Source organism: Netta rufina, assembly GCF_964035555.1.
Source record: "Netta rufina genome assembly, chromosome: 16".
Lineage (NCBI taxonomy): Eukaryota > Metazoa > Chordata > Aves > Anseriformes > Anatidae > Netta > Netta rufina.
Window position 1 is genome coordinate 13,939,364 of NC_140140.1, and position 26,344 is coordinate 13,965,707.

The following is a 26,344-nucleotide window of genomic DNA, read 5'->3' on the forward strand; positions in this document are numbered from 1 at the left end:
ACTGTCGCTATAAACTATCAGATCTTCTCATTTACTTCCCAGTTCAACTCTAGATTTAATACTATAATATTTAATAATTGAATATTAAAACCATTGCTCAAACTGCGGCTATTTAATTCCCACCAAGTATTCCATTCACAATATCCAAAACTGCCATTTAATGTTTTTTCTAACATCAATATATTGACAATACACATAATGCACAAGAAAATTTACAAATTACAAGCGAAGGCTCCATATACTGAAGTTATAATTGCACAGGACTTTAAAAACAAGCATTTCTGTAGGTTGCATTTCACCTGTCCACATTTTGGCACTGATGGGAACAATTCAGCAAAACATAATAAGCCAAAACACATTCTCCATCCAGCAAACGCAATGTGCTCCACTTCAGTTTGCCAGAAGCATCGTTTACAGGAGATCAGAGTTACAGTGGGCTACCACTGACACATTTATTGTAACAGCACAAACAAAGGTTCCGAGTGAAACCAAGAAACAACTCCTGAGATGAAGTTGTTCTGATTAGGAAAGCTAAAGTTACTTCCCCAAAAGTCTTTTTTCTCCTCCTAAATCTGCATTTGACTACTGACCAGTTAGTGACTTCTTTATTTTTTAATTATTATCTGATGTTTTCAGCTAGCAAGGTTTTGTAATCAGAATTAGTCCCACAGCCCCGTCTGCAGAGAGCTATGTGCTTCCCGGGAAGGATGCAGAAATTTAACTTCGGTTAATTTCACCACAAACCGAACGGACCCTTTTGGTCTTCCATACCTGCTACAGTGAGAGCAGACATTATCAGGAAGGGTCTAACAACCGATTTCCCTCAGACTTGAGGGGGACAAAGGTAGGGAGCACCCTTCTGAAGCCCAGTTCAAGAAATCCTCTAACAGCATAAAGCTTGAATAGAAATACACCTCAGAAAGGGGAAGATTTGGATTACCTAAGAAACAATGCAACTACTCATTTCTGAGTGAAACAGCCTTCCCACCTTTGCCTGTCGTTAAATTCTGTTAGACGCTGAGCATTTGTAGTAGGCACCTCCAGCAGCACGCAAGCTTGTAACGAGCTGCACTACACTGCCTCTTACCGCCAGCATGTTTCACCACCAATACACAAGCTGGTGGTTAAGATGAACCATAAAACCGATGCTGTACCTGAATTTTCATAAGGCTAGGCAGAGAAGCGGGTGCTAAACGTTGCCTGGAATACAAAGTGAAGTGGAGGATGCGGAAGCACTAGCTATGTGGATCCACTGTGAGTGGATGCCTTGCCAAAGGTTTCTGAGTGAAAATTATCTGAAGTGTAAGATGAAACACACTACATTAAATCATTCCAAAGAGCGTGAAGATCTTACTATAGATTAAACTTCTTGTTCACCCACTGTTCCCGTACTTTTCCCTAGGGACTGGTCTCAAGTACTGACAAACTGAACACAAACCCAGGGGGATGTTGAGCTGGACTCACACTGACTTCTCTTCTGTTTCTATTATCTCCCAAAGCCTACCCCACAAACCTTACACTATCTGTCAGCAGGCATTGAGCTATCCCAGGAAGGAGAACAGGGATCAGAAACTATCAGTGACATTTTCAGTTTGGTCAATGAGGCACCTGGAACTTAATACACTGAGGTAAAAAGCTGAACTACTTTGAATTAACAGTCTCAAAAAGCTAGAAGATGAATATCCAAAATATGCGTACGATAAGGTTGTGAGAATTTCTCTACTTCTGGTTCCTGGTTTATCTTCTGCCCAGACTTGTCTCTTCAGGCCGGTGGGACAGCGCACCTCTGTCTCACTACGGAGCGGCAGGACAGCACAGCTCAGGGTTCAAAATGACCACAGTACAATTCGGTCCTCGGTGCTATGATTTTAGTTCTTTTGGGTCGCAGCACAAGTACAAAACATGAAATACTAAGCTTACATTCCACACTTATAGTTTGATCATCTGTTCAAATTAGTTAACAAGCACGCTGATAGAACTAAGAACAGCAGTTAAGATATTGTGTATGTAAAAAATATATCCGTGCCCCAAACCTTCCTGTGTTTCAATGGCAATATCACAGTAAAACTATATACACATAAAATAAAGAAATAAATAAATGGCACTAGCACAAAGGTAGATTGAAGTTCCCAGGGTTGATAGGCAGCAGCATCAGTACAGGTTCAAGAAGAAAGATGCACAAGCATCCTTTATTCTGACAGTTCACGTCATGGCTATTTTGAAATGTTTCTACAGTAGAGCACATAACTCAATGCTTCTTTAGCCAACAGAAAATGTGCAGATATTTCAGCCTCATGGAAGTCTAACAGTCTCACAAACTAAAATACTACTTTATAATTACAACTGCCTACCTAACTACTTGATGGCAGGGATTCTGCGTGTAGTAAAAGATACCTACACTACATAGGCTATTCGGTGCTTCAGAACACCTGTGAAGTACTTTCTCAAATCTGCAGGACACCTCACTACATTTGAAGGATAGTGAAGTGGTGTGTGTGTTTTGACAAAGTATCGAAGGTACTTACATCCTACATATGTTAACAACCTTTGACAGAGGTACCTCATCTTAAACAAAAAAAAAAAAAAAAGAAAACACCCTCATATCCCATTTTGACTATGACAAAATGGATCGGCCCTGGCAGATTTTTGGGTTTACTGACAGGATTAGTGTTCTGCCAGACAATCCAGCTGCACCAACTCACGCTGTCCTTGCACAGGTCTTGTATCCAATGCACAGGAGGGCAGGAGCACACAGCAGAGCACAGGGGAAGTAGCATGACTGCCTCTTCTGGCAGCAGCTCACCAGTCCATTGCCTCAGCTGCAAGGCAAGCATGCCCCCAGCTTGCACCATCTTCTGATGGGCGCTGTTTCTGGTGCGTGTTTGGAAAAGTTACCAGAAGTGAGTACTCTTTTCAGAGAGCAGTATACCAACATACGTGGAATTTAGTTTCTGCACCAATGTCACTGTCGCTCAGCAAACAGATGGGACACGCAACAAACGGGTATTCTCTCCAATCTTTGCCTTGCAGTTCACGAACAGCTTGAAGACGCAGTCAATGCCTACTACATACAGTGGTCGCTGTATTTCGTACAGTGATGTTTCCAGTTCTTTTTATCAGTAGCTCTAGCGTACGTATATTAAATGCCCTTAGCTGGTATTTTACCATAAAAGGATAAAGACGACTCCAGAACATCAGCCTATTCAGCCTAAGAGGAGTTTCACCACAGACAGATCAGTGCCAGAAGGAAGAATCCGGTGACTCTTCTACCCAGCACTTCTGAATCCCTGGGCTTGATGTTAGCAACAGTACTAAAACAAAACCAAACCCCCAATGGATTCCAGTTATCCCCATTTTGTCTTGTGGCCTGCTCAACAAGGACAGCAACAGGATTCTTACTGACTGAAGGGAGCTTGGGCTAAAAGACCGTGAGGTACAGATGGAGCTCGTGAGTCAGCTCAGTTCCAGAGTGAGACCCAGCGAATACTCAGGCAGGAAAAAAAAAGTACATTCTTTGTAGGGCTTAAGAAATAGCATTGCTATGGTATGCTCACTAAATAACAACTATAATCTCTCCCACTAGATGTCATCAGATACAGAAGCCCTCCCCTAAGGGAATTCCTGTTAAAGCTCAGCCAAATATTACAACATGTAGCTAAGAATGAAACTTCTCTAAGTGGTACAGAACTGCCACATTATCTGCTGCGTTACAGATGCATTACAGATGAACCAGCCGAAAGCCTGATGGTTGCTGAGGTAGAACTCAAGAATGATTTCCACAGTGTATCGCTGTTCAGTTGTGTGTGAAGGACTTGCAGGAAACACTTGCATGGTAATCCCTCACCTACACGGGGAGATTGCCTTTTGCACCACGCCACCAGAGAGTAAATTACCCAAAGGGAACTTTGTTTTTCCTTCTGATCTCTTCAGAATATTTCTACATAACATTTCCTTTCCACCTCAATCTCCAGAAAAGTAGCTTTGGAAAGCCACTTCAAAATACCTGTCACCCTATTCACGGCTTCTATTTACTTCTATTTAAGTTCTCATTTCTGATGGGTTATTTTGCTGGAGACACTAATTATTCCAGTTTTTAGACACTGGAAGTGTTCTATTCAGTTTTGCTTAAATTTACAATTATCTAGATTACAGTTCTTTAAAGAAATTCCATTTCTTGCTCAAGCTGTAAACTGTGCTTTAGATAAACCACAGGTAACTGTACTTGAAGAGCGTCTTGCTATGAGTCTGTAAGACTCAGATTTAAAAAACAACTTTGCAACGACAAAGTGTCACAAATAGTAGTTCAGAACACCATTAAGGAATTTTGTGAAATGTATCTTGCAGTCATGCAAGCTGATTGCTCGTTACAGAGTACTTATGAGAAGTTTCCTACAGAATTAAAAAAAAACATGGCATAATGCTGTTCGTACACTGAAACTATTGACGCTAGTATCTTATATTGTCGTAACATTTCACTGTTTCCTCTCTTTCCCTGCCCACACTGATCTGTTTTTTCTTCCCATGATAAAATTCCCTCAAGGAAGCGTAGGGAGGACGGGATGATGGGTGCATCTCGTTCAGCTCGCACAGAACTTTCCGGTTTCACAAAGCGGTGATGCAGGGGAGGACTTCACCAAGCCAGCACTTCAGGAGAGTCTTGCGGATCTGTGAGCCTTTACAGCCCCACAGCACAGAGGCTGCTGAAGCAGGCGTGGGTTCTACAGTTAATTTTAATTCTCCCCCCTTCCTCACCAAAATAAAAGAATTTTAGAAAAAGATTTAGAAAGCAGATGTATGCACTACACGCAAGTTCTTGGGGGCAGCAACAGTAAGAGAGCAGGTGGAGTTAACATTAAGCAATTGGACATTTTTTGTAAAATTCCACAATAATAAAACCTAAAAAGCAGCACACAGCTGTTTGTGATTCACGCTTTGAAGTGGATCACTTACTACATCTGAAAGGATTTGATGTCCTTTTGAAACAAAGTCAAATTACAGGGAGCAAAATTCACGATACTAGTGTAGCCTTGTAGGTGTTCAAATAGCAAAAATACCTATTAAAAGGTATTCTCGGAAAGCCTGTGTAAAGGCCAGCCAGGGCTGAGCAATTATGTATTTTGAGACAAGCTCATCTCTGAAGATATGAAACAGCACTGGCCTCAACAATAGCTTAAACACCTGATTGGGATACAGGTGTGAGCAGTGCACCAGAAGCAATAAACTGCTTAGGAATACACACACACACAAACAGTACTTTGAGCGTCACTCGGAAATTGGCCTGTGACTTGGTGCTGTGAAGTTTCGTATGGTCCTGCTGCTCCTTCTCACTCACAGGAGGCAGGCAGTAGCTGCACCAGCAGTTTTTCTGTAGAGTCCTTCCAGCATGCTGCAGCTGTCCCGTCTGATCATTACAGAAGGTGAGGGCAGCTCATTTTGACATGTATCCCAGAAGGGATGATCTCTTGGCTCAGAGATTAAAACACACTGCCCCAATTAATCAGTATCTGATTTTAGGAACAGCAAGTTTACCTTCGTAAAACTGCTGAAACGGGGTGGGCAGGACTCCTCAGCCAAATTTAGAACTGTTTTCCCAACAGCTTCTCTTTGCCACTTAGCCCAAGTCTTATAGGAACCTCTCTCACGACCCCTTTCTGCATGATTAGTGACAGAAATGATCTTTGCAGAGCAGAATTTAATCTCTCCACCCCAATGAAGTGGCAGTTACAGAACTTTAACCCCCCCATTGTTGTTTTTTTTTTTTTTGTTTTTTTTTTTTTCTTGAAGTGAAACTTTTAATGCATCAGCTAACTAAGTTGAAGAAAATACACGGGTGAGCTGGTGCTGTCGGTGTCAGTTACAAAGCACTCTTACAATGGAAGTTACTTACCAGTTCAGTGACGTTCCTCAAGAGCAGCCTTTGCAAAGCCACACTGCTGGGATGCATGCCTGCAATCTCAGAGCCTCAGAAACTTGTCGAAGAGTCAATCCTGTTAGGTGCCACTGAAGCACCCTCTTGTGGCACTGAGCATTCAGTGCCCAAGGCCGTGAAGGTGAGCTGTAGTTTGTAACCGCTTCTATTCCAGTTGTGCAATTGCTGCTCTCCTGAATTCTATTTTTGCCAGGCTTGTAATTTCTCTCAGAGATAGCTTAGCGTTAGTTCTAAGTCACTGAAAAGCGTTGAACTACTCTTAAACACGTTTCGGTGTTAGTTCTCACTGTTAAATGCCTCTGAAACAGTGTGGAGAAGTCTATCCGTTTCCACTTTCAGTACCAGATCAAACTTTATTACCCAACACTAATGTTGAAGAGGTGTGCCTCCTGCCCTGCTGGTTTTTTTTTTCCAAAAGCTTCTATCAGTTCTAATCTCCACAATGCGCAGTTCATAATTAAACTGATTCTGTACGCCAAGCCTCTATAAGCAGGCATACAAAGAAAGCAAGTCTGCCTTAAAAATTAATCGATTTGGGAAACTTTCGAGACAAGGGTCTCTTCTGTAGTCGTGATTTGTTGGCATTTGAGCCAACACTGTAGCTATGCTCATGCAAATCTGTAGTTTAGCCATGCAAAGCTTTGTTTTAATCTATATGAAATGACATTGATTCATCTTATCCACATTAGATGACTACAACTTCAACTATGCCACTCCTCAGGGAAAGAGAGGCACCGTCCGCTGTAAAGTAAGAAGAGGGCTCCGTATTTTCAAGAACCATTTACGGATTGGTAACATCACTCCTCGCAGGGATAGGCCATCTTCACGTTCCACGTTCGGTACAGATCAAACACAATGAACCACCAGCACCAAGATCAGCAGCAAAACTTGACTCCAAAGTGCAAGAGATCGCCTCAAAAAAAGCCTTTTATTTGGGGACTAGCATGGGAAGACCTTTTTCACTGGCTATGCCGTGAATTAAGTTCAAAGAGCTAAAGTAGTATTAGTAAAAGAAAGCAAAACAGCGGTAGAGGGTGGTGAGGTTTTTTTTAATCAAACTTTCATCACTTTCAGTTTTAGTGACAAGAGGTAGACCACCCTAATAGTCATAGTGCATCTGTAAGTTGTACCACGTTTCTTCCCCATCCCCAACCCTTCTTTTCTGTAACAGTTCCTCACTCTGAAACCAAGTATCCATGATGGCAAGCCTGCTGGCTTTCTGTCCTCCAAGCACCACAGGGGTGTCAGATGCTTGAAAGGCACAACAGGAAACATGCCAGCAGCAGGGACCAGCCTTCCTAACTTTGGATACATGGCAAAAATCTTCGCGTGGCACACAGCCACAGGACAGACGTAACATACCTGGTAGAGCTGAGAAGGGGAGCTCCAGTAGTTCACGGGCAGGAGTTGACAATCGCTCCCCAGGGATGCCACTGCTCCTTATTATAGGCTGAGTCCCAGGGGACGCTGGCTTCAGCAGCCGCTACTGGTCTGCCTCACTCCGTAGGCAGGGTTCAGATCAGCCAGCAGCTGCTCTGCCAGCACAGCCCCAGTTCGGTACTGGAGCAGTGGTACGACAGCTACTGCTGTTCTGTGATCTTGTCAAAGCCAACTCCAACATGAGTTTCTCAGTTCTGACAAATTCATCTCAAATATTCTGATCATTATTTGGTCCCTCAGCAGCCTTTCTAAAAAACTCCCCTAGTTATAAAGGGTTAAGCCTAGACCACATACACAGCAGCCTGGTGTACCAGAAAATCGCTACTAACATAAAATTAAGAGTCCTTTTTTATTCCCTTGGTACTGTTCAATAATTAATGCTTCTTAGAATGGGTCTACATCATAGAATAGATACAGCATTAAGTAAAGATACCTTGGCTTTCAAAGTGTTATTTCAAGTACTAGAAATCATTTAGTTGTAGTAATTTGGAACTTAGCATGCGCTAAGTTATCCTACAGGGGAGTGTTCCCACTGAAACAGAAGCATCAAGCTTAACAACCGTCAGTCCTTGCAATCAAACTGGCTCATGACTTAAGAACAGCTCCTCAGTTCAAGTAAAATACTTTTGTAATAGTTCAGCTGAACCAATACAAGTTTAACCACTCGCACTCGCTAAACTGAGGAGTCACAACTTAAGCCAGTACAAACTTGTCTGAAGGTAAGCATTAAACCAGCACCAGTCTGTGTGCAGAAATGGCCTTACTTTTTTCTTTCCACAGTAGTATTTACAGCTTTCTACCACCTGAGCCATAGTTCCTCTGGTCTTGAGTATACTACATTTTCCCCCTGTACTCTTTCTGGTCACATACATTCTTTCTTTCCAGTCTTGGTACTGTATTATAAAAATCACAGAAGGAAAAATACATGAATTACGTATGCTATAATCCTATCATTTTTGTACGCACATTACATTTTCTGATGATGGGCTCCTAGTATGAGTGCACTGCCATGCTTAAGTCTTCGTATTTTGTTGAAGGTATACACGAACAAAGCAGTCCGAGTGCCCTTTGAATGTGGGATCATTAATTATACAAGAAAACATCATTCAGATTATCAAAAGGTCTTAGACACAGAAAAAGCTGAACTGCACAAGAAATGAAGAAAATTGAAGGGGTAGCAAAACCCAAGACTGTATCACCAGAGGTAGGGCTCTCCAAACCGCACCTCCTCACTTCCAGCAGGTGGCAGCATTAAGCTGTCTCTCCCTAATTCACTGCTGTAAAACGGGGAGCACTGCAAATACTGTACTTTTATCTTCTTAATGGAACGCTTCCCCTTAAAGTCCCACTCATTAACAATGTTATCAAATACTAGTTCGAAATCAGACAATAGATGGCTATGAGCCCATACTGTTTAGCTGTTTACTTAAACAGAAGTTTGTGGCAACAAAAAGCTTTTTACTCAACCAGTTCTACCACAAGAACAGTAAGAAAAAAATACACATCAGATGTGTTTACCTAATAAAACCTGTTTACTCCCCTGTGCACTTAACTAGTTTTACCAATAAACACAGGTAGTTAAGATTTGCTTTAACACCTGACTTAATAGTCAGCTGATTATTTAAGTCTAACAGGATAAGCCTGCTAAATTTCAAACAGATTTCAAGCACAAACATGAATGCTTGGTGCTTATGACTGGCTAGTTTAAAAACTGTGATACTGCAAGCTCCTATCATCTTCCTCTCCTTCTAGATTCATTTTCTATCTTAAACTGGTGATGTATTTGCTGCTGCCTTCTATTTGACAGTTGAAAACTGAAAAACATAGGAAGTCTCTTCTCCAAGTGTTTTTCTATCAACCAGAAAACCTGAACTCAACTGCTTCAAACACACACAAACCTTTCCATCAACAAGCGGTCCAACCACTTATTTTTACAAGGGAAAAGGTGAATGTTTGAAGCATTCCCTTACCCACATGAAGAGCTTTCATTTGAAAGTTTTTTGAATTGCTACTGGAAGTTTTTCCTGCAGAAGTTTAATGCAGAATTTAGAAGCATTGCACACAACTTTTTTCTTTAAACCAATGCCTTGTGTGTGCATCCCACTCTTTGTATATAGCAGCCGAGAAACTTACTATTCTTCAATGGCATTTCCCAATCTGCCAGCACCGTGCTCTGCTTTGCAAAATCACTCAATAGCTTGCCAAAGCCTTTTCTTCTGGTTAATTGTAATTACAGCAGAAAGAAAGAGTTTTCCAACTCCTTCAGAATGTTTTTTTTAGTATTATAAAAAAAGCTATCGGAAATTGAGATGCATTCCCACCACATTTGAAACGTGAGATGCAATTCCCTCTCTAACAATCTTTTGCAAAATAAACACTAAGAGTGGTCTGTAAGACTTGACTGCACAATTTAAATATTAAGTATTCTGCCTTCTTTTAAAAATTGAGAGAAAAAAACAATTCATGTTTCCTGGAGATGTTGGGAAGGATTTGGATCCAGATGTCTTTCAAGTATTTCTTTGGTGAAGACACTGCAATCAGCCTTTGACACAGAAATGTGTTGCTATTAACTGCACAGTACTTGCACCTCTTTTTTTGAATGCAAAACAGAGCGGGTGAGAAAAAAAGGGGGCTTGGTGGTCAGGTGTGTATTTAAATATACTTGCTATATGCCCTCGCCACCAAGAACAATTTTAGAAATGAGGTGACTTTCTTCCTTCTCCAATTTAAAACTACTGTCTTATATAAGAACAACATTGTATCTGACAAGTACACAGTAGATGTATAAAATAAATGCATGCATGAAACATGATATACTGACTAATGGAAAAAGTATTCCAGAGTAATTTGGCAAATCATGTTAAGTTCACTTAACAAGGGCCTGAGGTCACATAAATAAGGATTTGCAGAGCATGGCTTTAAGTTCTGGGAACAGAGTCCATATTTAGAAATACTGTGTATGGAAGAATCCCACCCTTAGCCTCCTCTAAGTGAGCTTCAGTCCACTGAGTGAGCTTAGACACCAAAGATGTCTGAACTAGACAGTTTAAGTATCTTATATCATCAATGCTCAGAAGTAAGCAATTCTGAGCAGGGAGGCGCTGTTACAAGATTACTATCTAAAATAAATTGTTTCACCCACTGAAGGCGTTTCTCTTTTACCACTACCTTGGAGTTGTGGCTTTTAGATACTTGGTGAGATGACTCCCCCAGTTTCCATAATGCTGTAACTTCTATGTCTTGAACAGCAAATAAAAATTTGTTAAATATATCTTATAGAATACTCTTAAAGAAGATGCAATAGCAGCTTTTCAAGAAGATTATTATAGACCACACCTGTCCAATCGATGAGGCAGGAAAACCTTTTTACCCGAATACATACATAATTTACTTGGTAATTTAGTAGTGTGGTACAGAGTCCCCACATATCAGTGCAGCTTACCTTAATAACAGCAATCTGAAGTCCTTCCTTGCATTTGGTATGAGATCTTCATCACACGAACTAGGTTGTTTTCTATTAATTACTGAAGTCTAGCATAGACACAGATTTTTGCACTAATTTAAAAATTTAGTTAAGGTTGTCCAATTTTCTATTAAAATTGCTTAAATCTGTGCAACTTCCATGTTGTAAAATTTAAGAACCCTTTAAAAATTAAAAACCCCACCGATGTCTTTGCCTCAAATCCTGTACTCCTGTCTCCAAGGAAAATAAGCTATAGCAATAAGAGCATTTTAAGTGATACAGTTACACTGACATCTGTAATTATATATAGAAAGCGTGATAAAAATTTCACATGCAAAATAAGCCCTTGTAGTTTCGTTTAGATCTCTCTCCCCCACTAGTTCGATGCATTTAAAACGCTACAGTTTCCAATGATAAAGCTACAGTTTTTTTAGAAAAAAAGTTTTAAATGCAAAATTATAAAAATGTGTTTTAAGAGTTCATTATAGAAAGAGGCATAGGGCCTAAGTAGCCAATAAAACAAAACAATGCAGGGAATTTATAACCCTTTAAACTTTTCATTTGGGTAAATAAATTAAAACAGGTCTAGTGTAAGTATGGTATATGCTAGAGTAGTAAATTGAACAATATAAACACTGAGGGATCACCACCTACCTTAAAAACACACCTAGAAAATCTAATCTTAATGATAAGTATAATCTATGAATTTATCAGTTACTAGTGTTTAGTAACTGTTTATTTCTAGAAGTAAAATTGGCTCAAGTGTGGCTAAGAAAGCTGGGCGATCTGAAATTCTGAACTCATTCATCTTTGAGTGAGAAAATACTAGGTCATGTGTTTTGTAAACGTGAAATGTAAGATTTCATTTGACGTTTCATCACCGTGTCACAAAATACTTAGCTGGAGTCAATCAAAACACGTCATTATCAGAAAGACTTGTTCAGGATACAAAGCAGTATTTACTTACCTTTGTGTGTGTTACAAGGATGCTATTCAAAACCTGCAAAAATATGCAAGGCAATATTTCTGCCTAATACCCACTTAAGATGTGTTCTTGCGTGTGTGGATAATGTGTGAAGTATGATCATATAAATAGAAAGGAAAAAAAAAGTACTGCCTCCCCCCAAACTTAAAATTAAAGAATGGTCCTCAAATTATTTCATGTAAGGAAGAAAAGCAGCAGGAAGAGTTGGAGCATACTTGACAGTTAAAAGCTGTTTGCAGAAGTGTAAAGTATTGTTGGACACCACGTCGAAGATTTCATTCTCGGCACTAGCAATGAAAATGCAAGACCTGAGAGAAAGGTGCCAAATCTAAATCACAAAAATACAGTTCAAATTAGTACACTCAATTGCTGATTCAAGGTGCACACTGTGCAACCTTTTTTTAAAACTTCACACGAACGTAACAATACTTACCTTTTCCACATCATACACAGTTATTGTCTTTATGGGAAAAATTTAAAGCTTAAGCATGAAGTTTGCATCCACAAATCAGCTGGGTAGACTGACAGGCTCTTAACCATACAACTGTCATATGATACAAATGAAACTTCAACATGTGTTTCCCATTTACGTGCATCTGTGTGTGTGAATCTTTGAAGGTGGAGAAAAGACGTTTTGTACCATATTTAGCAAAAATAAAAATATCCTAAACTCCCTAGTCTTGCAGAGCCAAGAATGGATGGGTATTCAAAGAAAATGTAAATGATTATTCAGGAATATCCCTATGCGATACATACATTTGAACAACAGTGAAGATGAAATGGCAGCAGTCTTTTCAGGCTTTACAGCATTGTAATTATGATCGCTTGCCCAGGAAGGTGTGGTGTTTTCTACTGCTGGCTCTTTAGCATAAGGTTGAGTGTTTGCCTCAGTCTTGGTAGATGTCAAAACCTTCTTCACAGTCATCTCTCTTTTCTCGGGATATGGTCTCTTCTGGTTTGAAAGAGGTTTAGTACCTGTCTGTAGTGATTAGAAGAATCAATTACTAATGCTCACATATGTGTTTTTGCAAACAGTTACATATAGGTAAACAAATTTATTTTATAGTAAACTCCACTTGAAATTAAGCATTTTCACATTCTAGCTTTTAAAGCAAAACGTAACACATTGTACCTTCAGGAGCAGAGAAAGGTTAAAAAATTAAAACCTCAAAACAACTGTTTTCTCTCAATTTTTGTTTGAAAAACTACCAGTCATTCTGTAGTTGTTTCAAAAGGGAAAAGAGGCTCTAATTTCATCTTTTTGCTTTCCAAAACACAGATGTAATACAGTAACGTGTTGGCTTATGATTCACAGCGTTTCCAAATTACTGCCCCAAACCTAGTAATTTGGAATTAAATAAAAAAGAAAAAATAATTCGTAAAGTAAAATATTGTACTGCTTATATTTTATTAACTTTTTTTTTTTTAAAGCATGCTATCGTCTAGAAGGTCCTTTCAAGAAATCACCTCTAGCTAGGTTCTACTATTAAAATTTCAAGTGACAGGAGAACATTTTGTCAGAACAATGCTCTTTCCATAAGAGGCAAGAGAACTAGTAAGAAAGCTCTTCAATGCAGGACTTTGCAATTTTGTCTGTCTCAAATAGGAGAGCACAGAAATAAGCCACTGTGCTTCAGTACAACTGTTTCAGATAATGAACATAAGCTTACCTGCAGCTGAGATTTTGGCATGCTGGGTTTTTCAGATTTCGATTTGACCTTCTCTTTAGGTTTTGTTTTTGAATCTTTGCCTGCACTTAGAAACTTCATGGTGGCTGCAGCGTGTTTGAGAATGCAGTCATTGCTGCAGTACACAGAATCAGGCTGAGCCACATTAAAACAGCCAGGACCAATGCACTTTGATGCACCAGGAGTTTCAATCACCTACAGATTGAAGCAGAGCAAGTTCAAACTTCAAAAAGGAAGTGATAGAAAAATACCTTTCAAACAAGAAGAACTTACATATCATACGTGCAGACCACAGCTATTACTATCAGCGACCTGCACAATTGCAGCTTGTTCTTGAGACACCATAAACAACCCACACAAATGCAAGGATTTCACTCTGGCAACAGTGTTTTCAGACCGAGTTGTATTTTCAAGTGACTGTTTCACAACAGCAAACTAATGGAGGTTGATTTTCAGATCCCATAAGCACACAAAAGCTTTTTGCTGATCCTCAACACTGTGTGAGAAACCTCAATTACACAGAGCTGGTTTTCTCAAGAGCAAGGTTTCTAAAACACATTTTGCTTCTATACCACCAGCAGCTGCCCTCCACCAGGCACACATGCAGAGGGAAGCACTCTGCCTGGGCTGTACAGGTAATTCTTGCTCAAGAGGCTTACTAATGTTAATATTACCAGCCTGCAGCTGACAAACACAACCATTCTCCTACATAATTTTGCCATTGCCTAATACTTTTTTACACATTGAGAAATTCAGAGTCTGTATTTTCCTCTGCTTCACCACTACTCCCAATTTATCTTGAAATGTTATATACTAAGCAGTGAGTTCGTCTTCAATTTTAAGATTCAAATCATAAAACATTCCTTAAAAGCCAGAGTACATGAGCTCAAAGTCTAGAAATACTTAAGAACTCTTTAAGTTCCAACACACCACCTTCTATGTATTATGCCTTCAGCATCACTTGTTCTATCTTCTAGATTACTCAAAAATGTTATACAACTATGTTACACAATTGACCTAATACTCAAAACTGCTGGAGCTCTAGGCAGTCTCTCCCCTATCCACAAACTGCAATTTGTCATTATCAAAATGAGTATTTCAGCAATATTTTCAGAAAAAGCTAATTTTTATATAGGTTATTTTTTCTTCAGAAGTCAGTAAGACAGTGTTAATTTCGGTGATCTGAAAAAAGTTTGGGATTTTTCACACGAAACTGAAGATCATGCTTTAGAATACGTTTGCATCATGTATACACTTAATTGTGAGGCTTAAGAAAGAAGTATGAGTTCTTGTGCCCTAGGCAGCACCCAAACTTCAGGTAACTCAGCCATCACTCCTAATTTACTCAGGAGTAACAGAACTTATTAAAAACTTTTTGGAGAATGTGTTTCCCCCACATTTATCCTAAAATAGTAAATATTTATACATTAAGCTCACACTGTTCTGATGTATACATTAAGCTTATTGTGCTGATATCAGCAGTTCTGATTTTTAAACTGTTTTTTTCCCCCATAAACTTATTGTAGATGTTTGTACAACAGGAAGATTTCTCCAAAGATAATCCAGATACAACCTAACTTTAGATTTAGTCTGGATATGATGTCAAAATTCAAAGATTAAGCATCAAAGAACAAATTAATACAGAAAAAATATGAATAGCTATAGCATTCTGACAACAAATATATTAAGTGTTCCTCTCAATATACCTTGAAGAGCAAAGAAAAACGTCATTACTACAGTAGCTTCAGCAATACAAAGATGATGACTGCAGCACAAAGTTTTTAAATTTGTGTGTGTTGAGTTGAAGAAGCTTCTTTGCCTGTATTTTGAACTGGGCATGGAACTTACTATTACAAAATTTATGCTTATTTTATATTTTGTGCCAGAATTTGCAATCATTTGAAATACACATTTTATTACTCTTCCAAAAGGCAGTGTAAAACAATTCCCTACATACTAACAACTTGAAGCAGCATCAGGACTGAAAATATCAGAACTTCAAAGACTAATTGGAATTACAAAGGTTGGTATTAGCACAGTTGGTATTAACTCTAAGAGAGATGCTTGGCAATGTTAAGTAAAAACTTTCACTCTCGTTGGAAGATATCCAAAAGTATTTGAGATTTTAAAGATTGAATAAGCCAGTCCAAAATTCTGCTTTTTTCCATAAAAAAAGACCACCACATAATTTGATTTCTAAAAATATTCTTAAAAAATCAGAATACCATACAGAACGTAGTATGGCATTTCCTTACACCTACACAAAACTTTTAAATCGCCTACTTCAAAACACTCTTAATTTTAATTAGTTCCCACAGTGATAATCTATGGATGAATTTATACTGAACAGTAATATTTAGAGGGTTGTTCAGCTTTATATTTAGCTTTATAAAGAAAAATCAGATTTACTGCTATACAAGTTAAGCCACTGCCTCAAAGTACTCTGAGGAATATGAACAACAATGAACAATTACAATACTTACAGGTTGAAATATCTTGAGTTTTTTCTTCCCACTTGGATTTGAAGCTTTTTCAATCCTACCCTTGATCCCTTGGTCCTCAACAGACTTTTGTTCAACTGTTCCAATGCTTGTGAATTCTGTACCATCCACATTTATTTGACTTCCTTTATCTTCCTGCGGCTCTGTTTCTGAAATAGGCTCATCCTGCACCTGGAGAATGGTGCAGTTTGGACAGATGTAGTCCTCACCATTCCTCTCCAACAGCCGCCCTCGAGCCTCGGAGATACCCACACAGTCACCGTGAAACCATTCCTCACATCTATCGCAGCAAATCATAAACCTGAAAAGAACCAGGGAACAGTGAAACATAAGGAACTAATATGCCAATTAAAGTTTGACAAGTATTTTAACACAGATCTTTGCCATGCTAAGGTATCAGTACACTGTTTTGCTTCATTGTTCATTTGTTTTCATTAGTTGACCCCCTCCTAAATATTTCTCATAAACCACCCCCCAAATCTTCCAATGAACCCAAAAGCTCATTTTCATAAACCCAAAAAGCAAGCTATGGAATTTGGGTTATTTTCTCCAATCACAGAAGAACTCCAGCTACTCGCATTGCACTTTAAGTTGAAAATCTTGCCTACCTGTTGTTATGAGGCTGACGACAGATACAATACAGTGCATTGGGGTCATAAATCTCAGATTCTGGTTTTCCTTTGGGCAATTCTTCAAGTCCTTCGTCCGTAACCCCTTTTACTCCAACAGTAGGCTTTATCTCCTTCTCAACCTGAAGATCTTCAGTGTTTTCCTCAGACACAGTAACTTGACTTGCAACCTCAGTGCCATCTATAATCTCAGGCTCCTGTTTGACGGGTAATTCAGCTTTAACTTGATTTTCAGGCTGGACATCACCTGTTTCTGTAGGATCTTGCTCAGAAGGTCTTTTTCTCAGGCGGGTCTGTATATCGTTCAGTGTCAGTTGAGCAGGCTTTTGTTCAACACGTTTGTTTCTTAGTCGATTCTGCAGTTCCTTTAGTGTTAACCCATCACTGTCGCTATCAGAAGTATCCTCTTCCTCCTCCTCCTCTTCCTCCTCCTCCTCTTCATCTTTTGTGCGTCTGCTTTTAGAGCCTTTCTGATCCTTACTACTCCTAGTGACACTCCTCCGAGTCACAGGTTTCATATCAGAAGCACTCTCAATGCTATCTTCCGAAGCAGTTTCAGCATCTGTGGCTGGACAGGATGCGGGTTCACTTGAATCTTCCAAAGCAATAGGAGCATTCCTCCTTCCCCTGCGTCTTACTGTTGTAAGAAATTCTTCCACTCTTTCTGTTCGCTTGGGTTGTCGCCCACTACGCCTGAGGTTTAAGCCTTGTTGCTGCTGCTGCGGCTGTTGTTCACTGGAGTCCATATCAATATCTCCTGCACCTTCTCTCTTGGCAATTGTAGTTCTTCGAAAACCCCAGGTTTTCCTGAACTCTTTGCTTGTAGGTTTGATAGTTTTTTGTTCCTCCTCATTGCTTTGCTCACCTTTTTCATCCAAAGCTGATGCTAAAAACAAGGTAATAGTTATTGAATTTGTGGTGAGAGATGTTTTTCCTACACTTTTTATCCAACATAGTATTATTTTATTTGTGGTAATAAATACAAACACCTCCACCTCATTTTATCTGAAAACAGATAAAATACTTTGTTGTGCATATATATTGCAGCAGTGGCAAGTAAGCATATCACTGAATGCTGTGCCAAAATAATCCAACTGCCACAAACTAGTTATTTAAAAACGTATAGTACAGGATGGACAAATAAGCATATTTTTCTGTTGAATTTAAGATGAAATCTTACCAGGGGAACTGTTTTCCATGTTATCAGTATTAGATTCAGATTCCAATGACGCTGGCTGTAAACTTACAGCTTGTTCCATAGTACAGACACCACTCTCCCCACCCTGAAATGCTGAAGACAAACAATATACAAAGCTTAGATTCAAAAAGATTCATAGCCCAAGTAATTAAGTATTCTGACAAACTCATTAGTTTATTGTAAAGAGCAAGCAAAATATCTAACTTTCATTTCAAGCCACTAAAGTCACTGAATACTAACAAAAGTTCACTGAAATCCTTCAAAAAACAAAACTTTAAATATACGGGTTTGGACACTATACTGTCATGTTTTACTAAAGAGCCATTAGCATTTCTGGTATTTCTTTTTCTTTGAACAGTAAGAGCCAAGCAATTTATTTTGATTATCTTAAATCATCAATAAAATCAACTTTGTCAAGTTTAATGTGTGCACAGCATGTATGCTTTAACCCTAAACACATACTTTATTCAGTTGCTTTCATAATAGCTAAAAAAATATTTTTATATAGATTTGAACAAAAAAGTTACTGCAGAAGTATGCTATTGTACCTCTTACAAGATCAGAAAACAGATGCATCTGCACACTATTTTGTGGACGAATATTCAAATTCTCAAAAACTCCTTCATAGTACGAACCTGTTCTCTGGGGTTTGTCTGGGAAAAAAAACTTGTAGCAATTCCACTCCACAGGGGAGCACAGGAACTACATATGCACCAGTGCCAGAAGAACAAGACCATGAAGCAGAGCAAGGAGTTATCAAGACAGTGCAGACATGTTTCCTTTTTTTAAAGATGAGGTTGGTACTTGGTACCAATAACATTTTCTGCTAGAAAGGTGAGCTGATTGCTTACAGTAGGATAAAACACACAGTAGAAACAGCCAGCTTACAGAATTTCTAAGCTATCGCTGTTTAGAATCCAAAACTGATTATTCTTTGACTAAGTGTCAAAACAGGAGAAAAAAAAAGAACCGTCCCTATTGAAATAACTGTTTTACTAGGTCTGTATCTTACTTATTAAAGAGTTTAGCTGCTGTTTTGTTAAATTGTTTCAGAAACTCTGGTGGGCATTCAGGATAAAAGCAATATACTTTCCCCTCATTTCTCCTCTAACAAGGTTTACTGGCTAGAAAAAATGATAGAAAATAGAACAAAATAAAGATCTTCTCAAGCATTTCTCTGGGGAAAAAAAATAATTGAATGAAACCTGATAAACACTGCTCCATGATACTGTTATTTACAAAAAGGTTTTCAGCCTGTGTGTCATTCTACCAGAATGACACCCCCAAAAAATATCAAAGAACCTTCAACTATGACAGATGGAGCCACAGGAAGAGAAAAAGTCTGTGCTGACAACCAGGACCCATTTTCCTCAGAAGTCTCCCCCAGCATACTAGGAGACTGTCTTATCTGAGAAGACTTAAGCAAATGACTGAAATAAATACAGAATCTTAGGCTGCACTTCAAGTACTCAGTAATCATCTGGTTCAAACAGGTACTAAAGTCAGTATTACACCACAGGGCAATGTTTTAAATGAATTGCATGCCATGTAAATATGCTCTCCTAGAACTCAAAAACTATGTTTTGCTGTCACTACAATCACATTGCTCACGTAAGACTATAATATGCAGCAGTAAGTGCACCACAATTAAGTAGATAAACAAACAGTACTTTCAAAAACAATTACAAAAAAAAACTAACTCTTCCCCACGCATGTTTTTGGAGTGGTTATATGCGTCTTCCTGGCACAAGAATTATACAGGTTAGCCAAATGGAGACGTTAACATAATTCCTAAATAACAGTGGTTGCTGAAAGAATCAAAGCTATATATATTACAGCTACACCTTTCAGAGGCATTTTTTAGCAAGCTTTTCAATCTGCTTCCAAATATTGCAGTGTACCCTGGTGATAAATGCCTCCTTGTTTCACATATTGCATCAGCTGCATCACTGTTCTGCTGTATCACACATGATCCCTCTACAATGTAATTCCGATTTTCTATCATTACATTTAGTGTTAAAACAAGTATAACTATCAACGCTAAGCAAACAATTAAGCTAGAGAATTGTAAAAAACACTGATATTTAAAAAACGTAACTTAAATTGCAACTTCAAGTCATTTTAGTGACATACTATACATATAGCTGTAAAGACAGCAGATTCCAGAACATCATTTGGATTCCAGATCAAATTTGAACATTTCAGTTAGGATCAAAAATTACTATAGTACTACAGGCTTAAAATTAAAGAGCTGACATTGTTTCAATCCAATAGGAAATTCCATTAAATTCTCCAAAAAAAACATTAACTGTATTTGTTTTAAGGGCAACACAAAAATTATATTCACATAAGAAAAAGGCTGCAATGGAAGAGCAGAACATTAAATATTTAAAATCTACATCTTTGTTTACCTTGAAGATGAAGAAATGCTAAAAGCTACAGGCAGAGGTAATCCAATTTGAGATTTAAATTCCACATAAAATATAAAAAAATAAGTGTCTTCAGTGCCCTCTATATCTTTACCTGACACAGCATTAGAGGTTTGAACGGTTTCTCCCTTTTGAGACGAATGAAAAGGAGAGCCAGAGGAGGGCAGCAAAGGATCAGAGTCATTCAGCATTATCCTTCCAGCACATGCTGAATTTCCTGATTCAGAAGTGCCAGACTGAGTCTTTGAGCTGTCAGCAGGACCAAATAATGAAAATAGTCCTTTTCCTGCTGACACCTGGAAAAAAAGGAGACAAAATAAGACACCAATGTATTTATGAGCTTATCTTACCACTGTATACTTAAGCTTGGAATTGTTTTGTATCCATTACGTTATAAACCAACTTCTGTTATTTTGCCCTTTTGACAGTTTTCTATTTTCAGCAAGACACTGAACCAGGAATGAAAAGTGAAAGTAAAAAAAAAAAAAACCACCTCCACCACTTACCAACAGTTTAGACCTTTCAAACAAATTCAAAATGCAAGTGTCATCTCATCAATTCACTGTGAATCCATTAAGACTTTTATAACAGTAACAAACTGTATTCAGCAAATCTACTCCATTTCCAGTATTTAAAAGCATTCTTAATTAAATTTAGTAAGCATGTACAATGAAAATGCAGAAATGCTTTTAAACTACACTGGCATACCCAGGCTTACAGTAGGGAAGGCCTACCAGTCTGTACTAAATTTCATCACAGAAGACATACACAGCTTTGAGGACTTAAATCCAAGTGGCTACTCACTGGTTTTATATGGTGGGATAATAAAAAAACACGGCTGAGTATCTGAATTAAGGAATATTCCCTGTCACTGTCCCTTTCACTAAAAAGGGCTTGCAATACAGAGCATTTCAAAAGCTTTATTTCAAGAACAGATGATGACATTAGTATCTGAAACCTCCCCCCCCCCAAGAAAAAAAAAAATAAAAAATCAACCCTTGGGAAACATTTCAGAATCAAGGCACTTATTTAAAGTACCTGAACAAGACAAACTATTTGGACCGGGGGTCCCAATTCACATGTGAAATAGCAAACAAACATGAATCCTGACTGCTTGCTTCTGAGCACAAGGCTGAAAATCAGCAGGAAAACCCCCAAAAGTCTGCCCCATTAGCACAACACTGGAAAAAGAATTTGGGAGATTAATGGGATAAGAAAAGTCACTTTTGAATTGGTAAATTAGGTGGAGACAAAAGAACAGTAATAATGGACAGACTGTGTGTGCAATTAAAGATGCATGGAAACTGCCGTACTAGGTGTAGGAAGTCCCTGAAACATTTATCAATGTTTTGAAGCATTAAAAACAGATTTTGGTAATAATCTGCTGTTTAGAAACACTTCTTACTTTCTAAACAATGATAATCTCTAGGTATTCTCTATTGCCACATCACTGTCCCAAATACAGGGAGCAGGGAAAAGACCAACCCCACACTAGGTGTGATCTGTCATCAGTGGATCACTTATTTGATAAACAGTAAATCGCAATTTGCATGACTGTGGGAATGGAAATTTTGAAAAAAAATGACTATATAGATAAGTCTACATCAGCATTTCCCACCTCTGCACTTTCTCTGGAGAGGATTATACAGATTATATACATTCTTCACCTGTGCCAACCATTCCCACTCAAGGAGAAAAAGGAGGAAAAAAAATATACAAAAAAGAGAGCAGAATAACCTAATCTTACAGACCCTAGTACTGTATCTCATGTCATTGAATACCTGCTCTAATATGCATTTTGCTCCATTGTCTGAATCAGTGATTACATCCAAGGAGTCAGTCACTGATGGCTGAAGACAGTCTGAGTTAAAAGTGCCTTCTTCCACGCTGCTGCTCTGTAATAACCTTTCAATCTCCCTGTTCAGAATCTCCAACTCATCACACATCATGCAATTTTTAAGTGATATTCCTGAAGGAAGAGGGAAAGTCAGCTAATCACTCCTTGTTCAACACTTGTATTAAACTGAAAACAAACTGTGCTTCTTAAACATGCAGGAAGTGCATCCTGTTTGAATAACGTATCCAGTAACATACTACAGGAAGAATTGTCTAAAGAAAGGATGGATTTTGTAGTGCACAATGAAGCACTGGGGCATGCACAGCTACGTGCGCAACACGCTCTTTACAGTTAGGTCTGAGCCACAGAGCTGGTATTACTACAGCATTCCAGAAGTCAAATCAGCATCCTTTCTTCTCTGGAGCTATTCTGGCTCCTTGAACTCAATACATTTTTCAGTCTGATAGTCATACCCCACCCAGTGGCAAGGCTGCACAGTACACAGTTTTAATTTAGCATATTATTTTTAACATAACTGAAAACTTAAAATTCTATTCAAGAATGTGTTTTTGGGGGGAGGGTGGGGCATGGGGGGCAAAGTGGGGATATTATCTTATTACCTTTATTATCTACTATTACCTCTATTACCTAGAGGAAAAAATTCTAATAGAACTACAATTTCAAAATAATTTCAAATTTTGTAGGCATAAAATTTATTACACTTAACACACCAAAAATGCAGAAGACCCATATTTGCTATAAAATGCTTGTTTTCCTTTATTATTTAGTATCCCCATTTGGTCCAGATTATACTTATTTACTTATTATTTAGCTCCTGCAGAATTGCATCTTAAAAATGGGCTAAACACGCCTTTAAAAAGGCTGAAAAACAGAGTTTCTGAAAACAAAAGCACAAAGCCTTAACTCACAATTACATTTTTAAACATAACAAGCCTGTTGACAATGCTAAGTAAACGTTCTACAAACCATTTTCAAAAAATGTTTACTACAACATACAGAAACGTGGGAAGAGAAACAGGTATTTGACAGTTTCCAAATTTGGTATGACTTTCGTTTGTTCTCCATTTAAGCATTAAGTTGCAGTTGAGATTCTGACAAATGTAAGCTGAAGCAACAAAGTGGTTACCTGGATTTGAAGGAACTGAACATTCATGATAAACTTACTCTCTTCTTCCTCCTAATACAGCACATTAATCACATTCCTGAAACTGAATTCTAGCTGGAAACTGAAAATTGCTGTACTTCCCCCAAACAGACAATTCCTATCAACACCCTCCTGCCTTTCTGCCACATCTCCTTTAGAAAGGCTACTGTGTACCTTTGGAAATATTATAGACCATCATCTCTGAAAATGATTGTGCAGTACAACAAAACAACGTTGATAATAGACATATATGCTCTTAACTTGTTCAGAAATCCTCTCTTTTTGCTTAGGGTAACAACTTCTGTGATAAGCGATCTCCACTGTGAAAATATGTAAGATTAGAAGGCCAACTATAAAGCTGGAAAAACAAATCAATAATTACTTAAAAAGGAAATAGTTCTTTCCCCTTCATGGGGGGGTAGACTTCGTCAATGAAAGTCCCAGGTCTATTGATTTAAATGCTTACATAACACAACAGGTCCACATCAAACAAGGGATTCACACTGCACATTAAATCCACATTTATGGACTACAAAGAACAAGTGCAGCCCCAACATTAATTACATGAGCTACCACTTTCCTACTGCCTTCTCCTCTGCTCACAGTTCAGTGTTTTATGTCACGTGCACCCAACCCTCTTTACCACACAAAGCATCCACCCAAATTCTTCATCAATAGATTGGGTTTATTAATTCAGCAGAAAACTAACCAAAAGAGAACCAAAAGGATGAAAACTGAACACAGCTAGTGCAAAGACACACAAGAATAGGCATGGAGAACAAGAGCCCTTTAAGCAGCTGCATGCTGCATCAGCTCAGCCCATCTCACTCAACCTGTGCACACTGTCAGGCACTCAGCGAGAGCTCATCACATCTTATCCAGCAGCACTTTATTATCTGCTCTCTCAGCCAGCACTTCCTTTTCAAAATCCAATCAGTTTTAAGCTTGCAAACTGTAATGCAAGCATTCCAGTGAAAGGAAACAGTCACTTAGAATTGGAACAAAAAGGAGATGCCGAGTACCTTGAAAAAGGATATTCAGTCAAGAAAATATTTATGAAGGTTTTTCCTCCCCCATTATTTTACAGGTGAAGTGCTTCAGTACTGCCGAGTTGGGTTATTCAGCCTACATGGCTTGAAGAAATCCTAGGGAGTATCAGCAGCCAACCTAACAAGATTCCCAAATTCTGAATCCTGCCACTGCAACAGCACTCATTCACAGGCATGCAATACACCTACAAAAAGCATCTATCCTCCAAGGTCTTCATTAATCAACAATGGAAAAAAAAAAAAGGGGAAGCTTGTAATCTTGTTCTTTTTCTGTACATACGTTATCACTATCACTTTTAGACAAAACCTCATCAAAAGCATACCGCTATGTACTGCCATCTTTGTAACCCAACACTTTAGAAATCTCAAGTAAAAAAAAAAAAAAAAAAAAAAGGAAAGGATTTCTGTGCCAGTTACACAGACATATGCCAATACAGGATAACTGCAGGACAGGCAACTTGAAGGTACCTGCATCTGCTGAATGCTAACTTCATTAAGCCCTTTTTAAGATGCCTCAATACACCTTCATCTGATAATAACAGAGCAAAGCTTTTAAAGAACTGCTACATTCCCCCATCTTTTTGTCTTTCTATTTTTAGACAGAGGTCCATTCAACAAGTGACTTACACATTCAAATCAGTATCCCCACTTCATTTGCTCTAAAGAGGTAATAATCATTCAGTGGGTCCACAGACTGCATAAAGATCCTGGCTTTTTCAGAACTTATCATTTAATTGCATGATGAACTTCCTATGTCAATTAACTAGGAAGACCTCACTCTAAAAAAGGATATTGAAAGTCAGCTTAGTAATACCTTTAACATGAACTAAAAGCAACCAAAAGCAGTAGCCTTATTTCTCCTTCATCCAAGGATTTGTGCACAAGCAAAAACCCATGTCAAAATTCTGTGCAAATTCTTCAGGTTCAGCTTTTTTTTTTTTTGAGGATTTTTTATGAGAAAATAGTGATCTTTTTCTTCTCATTACTGCTAATCCTCATGATAGCTACAGTTAGAAGGCAAAATATATTGCACCTTATTCCATGTTTCTGGATGTGAGTGGTGCTCTTTAATACTCAGACAAAATGCTGCAATTTGCCCAAGTTCTCATGTCTAACAATTTACAGGCTACTCAAGCACCTTGCATGAATACTTCAGCCAAAGGAGGAATACCTGGCACCTATTAGTTCTCTCATCCCCCAACTTGCCTTAAAGAAAGTTCTATCTGACTTTAAGAGGTCTCAAACAACACACCCCTACGCAAGCAATGAAAGGAGGACTCGCTGCATACTCAAGACTCACCACTGACATTAGTACCTCCTGGAGGAGCTGATTTGGTCAGCCCTGTTACCTAACAGAGGGGGCTTCCTTCCACTGTAACGGGAAGAAGTTTTCTTTGTTTTGGTAAGTGGACTTAAGGTCCAGTTAATGTTTCAGATACATTAGGGATATTCAGTGGCCAGGGTCCAAAGACAGGCCAGAAATTTCAAACAATCAGAATCAATATAAGGTTCAGCTTTCTAAAAACCAAGTTAGTAAGAAGACAGAGTGCTTGCACCTGCAAAGAAATACAAAGCTTAATAAAGGTCTTACAATAGTTAAAATCTGTTAAACACTGTAGTTCATCAGTGACCAGTTTCAACTCCACATCCTGACACAAAACTAGTCTGGGCCATGATTTTAAAAATTAGCTTCAGCTAGAATGACTTGGAACTGGCCTTTGGTTATATTTGTTTCTTCAGAATTAGACGGCACTACATGCAAGGCATTTGGCTAGAACCAAAGAGCAAAATACTGGGTTTCTTAAATATCTAAGGATGCTATGAAATGGACAGAAAACATCCTCCCCAGAATGATGTAACAGTGCTTCCAACCACAGCTGAAGCCGTTTGCTCATTCTACTCCCTGTAAAATTGGCACAGATCTTGCCAAGGCCTCCTTTAAGCACTGAAAAATTCCTGTGAAGTGAGTGTGTCAGCATCACATGACAAAAATTTGATTAAGAACTCCACTAAGGACAACATTTATGATGC

General features: G+C 38.5%; 1 protein-coding gene across 1 annotated transcript in view; it reads right to left on the reverse strand.

Moving 5' to 3' along the window:
• Positions 1 to 26,344, reverse strand: part of LOC311215459 (death-inducer obliterator 1-like) — a 53,083-nt gene that overhangs the window by 19,206 nt on the left and 7,533 nt on the right. The window contains exons 2-7 of the mRNA XM_084296612.1: positions 20,357 to 20,558; positions 17,816 to 17,926; positions 16,615 to 17,521; positions 15,989 to 16,307; positions 13,488 to 13,700; positions 12,574 to 12,796 (exon numbers count right to left, since the gene is read on the reverse strand). Of these exons, the coding sequence (XP_084152738.1) occupies positions 12,574 to 12,796; positions 13,488 to 13,700; positions 15,989 to 16,307; positions 16,615 to 17,521; positions 17,816 to 17,926; positions 20,357 to 20,453 (1,870 nt within the window). The 5' untranslated portion in view covers positions 20,454 to 20,558. The remainder of the gene's footprint in view (positions 1 to 12,573; positions 12,797 to 13,487; positions 13,701 to 15,988; positions 16,308 to 16,614; positions 17,522 to 17,815; positions 17,927 to 20,356; positions 20,559 to 26,344) is intronic.